The sequence below is a fragment of the Verticillium alfalfae genome, genomic scaffold, assembly GCF_000150825.1.
Source record: "Verticillium alfalfae VaMs.102 supercont1.1 genomic scaffold, whole genome shotgun sequence".
Classification (NCBI taxonomy): Eukaryota; Fungi; Ascomycota; class Sordariomycetes; order Glomerellales; family Plectosphaerellaceae; genus Verticillium; species Verticillium alfalfae.
The window spans coordinates 3,129,713-3,131,632 of NW_003315038.1; the positions used below are offsets into that span (position 1 = coordinate 3,129,713).

Consider the following 1,920-nt stretch of genomic DNA (forward strand, 5'->3'; position numbering starts at 1 on the left):
ACCCATGTCGACTTCCATTCCTCCTTCAACCTGACCTACCACGGCGTCGACATTCAGCAGCACTGGGTCCCCTTTCTCGAGGTCGACGGCCCTCCCTTCGCTGCTAGCCAGGGCAAGGACAAGGACGGCCACATCAAGGGCGAGCACGATATCGAGCACTTTGTCGAGCAGCTCAACTTGATGCGGGACGAGCTTGAGAAGAAGCCTGCGTCCATCAAGGACCAGAAGGGCCCCGCCTTTGCCATGCTCGGCGTCGGCGCCTGGTTCTCCGGCGACGACAAGGAGGGCGAAGCTCCTAACACTGTCAAGTACGAGGCTGCCATCTCCAACGTCTCCGATATTCTGGGCAGTCGCAAGGACTTCTGGAAGGCCCCCATGGACCTCATCGACGGCATCGGCAACCAGGTCTTCTTCGCGCCCCCTGCCGGTCCCTACTACACAGGCAAGGACCACAAGGAGGGCAAGGCCAAGGCCGCCACGAGGGTTACGGCCATGCAGAAGTGGCTGCGCGAGACGGCCGACAAGTGGAACCTGCAGTTCGTCTGGTCCATCCCGGGCCTCGTCGAGCACGACAAGGCCGCCTTTGTCGATCCCACGCAGACCGGATTCCACGTCATTGAGAGCGTTGCCGAGATCAAGGCCAACATTCTCCTGAACCTCCGTTGCAACGCGCGCCTCGACCGTGTCAAGGGCTACCCCTACCAGCGCACCTGCTGCTCCGACTACGGCGGCAGCAAGCCCCTTGACGCAGCTGGTGCTTGTCGGCTTCGGGCATGGTGTACCCTTGTCGTCTGTATTCTGGGCGGAGGACGGGGGGAACCTCATCCGCCCGCCGCAGCACCCCCTCCGTTACGCCGCCTTCCAACATGGGAGACGGGCTCCTTCCGCCATGGCCCCTGCTTATGTGCTTTTTCGCCGACCGCACGCACATTCTCGGCAAGGGAGCCAAGGTCTGGCACTACGCCAACTTTGCCATCATGTGCGCGCCGTGCCTTGCCGTTGCCATTGTTACCATTCGCAAGTCCAAGCCGCCCCGGGCCAAACCCGGTCAGCTCGTCGAGGCCGACCAGCCGTTTCTTTCGCGCGACCAGACGGACGAGTGGAAGGGCTGGATGCAATTTATCATTCTCGTCTACCACTGGACGGCCGCCGCGCGCTTCGACGGGCATCTACATTTTCGTTCGCCTCCTCGTCGCTGCGTACCTCTTCCAGACCGGCTACGGACACACGACCTTCTTCCTTGTGAAGAAGGACTTCTCCTTCAAGCGCATGGCGTCCGTCATGCTGCGCCTCAATCTCTTGAGTGTGTCGCTCGCCTACTTTATGAACACGGACTACATGTTCTACTACTTCTCGCCGCTCGTCAGCTTCTGGTTCATGGTCGTCTATCTCACCATGGCGGTCGGCCACAAGAGGTACAATGACGATATCCAGCTCGTCCTCGCCAAGATCTGCATCTCGGCCGTCATTGTCGCCGTTGTCGTGCTCGCCACACCCCTGACCAAGTGGACCTTTGGCTTCCTGCGCATCTTCTTCAACATCAAGTGGAGCCTCGAGGAGTGGGAGTACCGCGTCGCTCTCGACCTCTTCATCGTCTACATCGGCATGCTTTCCGCCATTGCGTACCTCAAGGTCAAGGAGGAGCTGAGGCTCGCGCTGCGGTGCTCCATGGCCCTCGTCGGCCTCGTCGTCATGGCTGGCTACGCCTACGCCTGCGGCACCACGCTGGCCTCGATGGGCGATTACCGCCTCTGGCACCCCTACCTCTCGTTCGTGCCCATTCTGGCCTTCATCGCCGTGCGCAACGTCTCCGCACCCGTCCGCAACTACTACTCCAAGGGCATGGCCTGGCTTTGCCAGTGCTCGCTCGAGACGTACACGCTTCAGTTCCACCTATTCCTGGCTGCCGACACGCAGGGC

The 1,920-nt window shown here is 61.1% G+C and overlaps 1 protein-coding gene across 1 annotated transcript; it reads left to right on the forward strand.

Moving 5' to 3' along the window:
* Positions 1–180: 180 nt before the first annotated feature.
* Positions 181–1,424, forward strand: VDBG_00959 (CAS1 domain-containing protein; the record flags this gene model as incomplete). The annotated part of the gene is made up of 2 exons (XM_003009230.1): positions 181–1,303; positions 1,414–1,424. 2 exons carry the CDS (start codon positions 181–183, stop codon positions 1,422–1,424), a joined length of 1,134 nt encoding a protein of 377 aa, XP_003009276.1.
* Between the last annotated feature and the right edge of the window lie 496 nt (positions 1,425–1,920).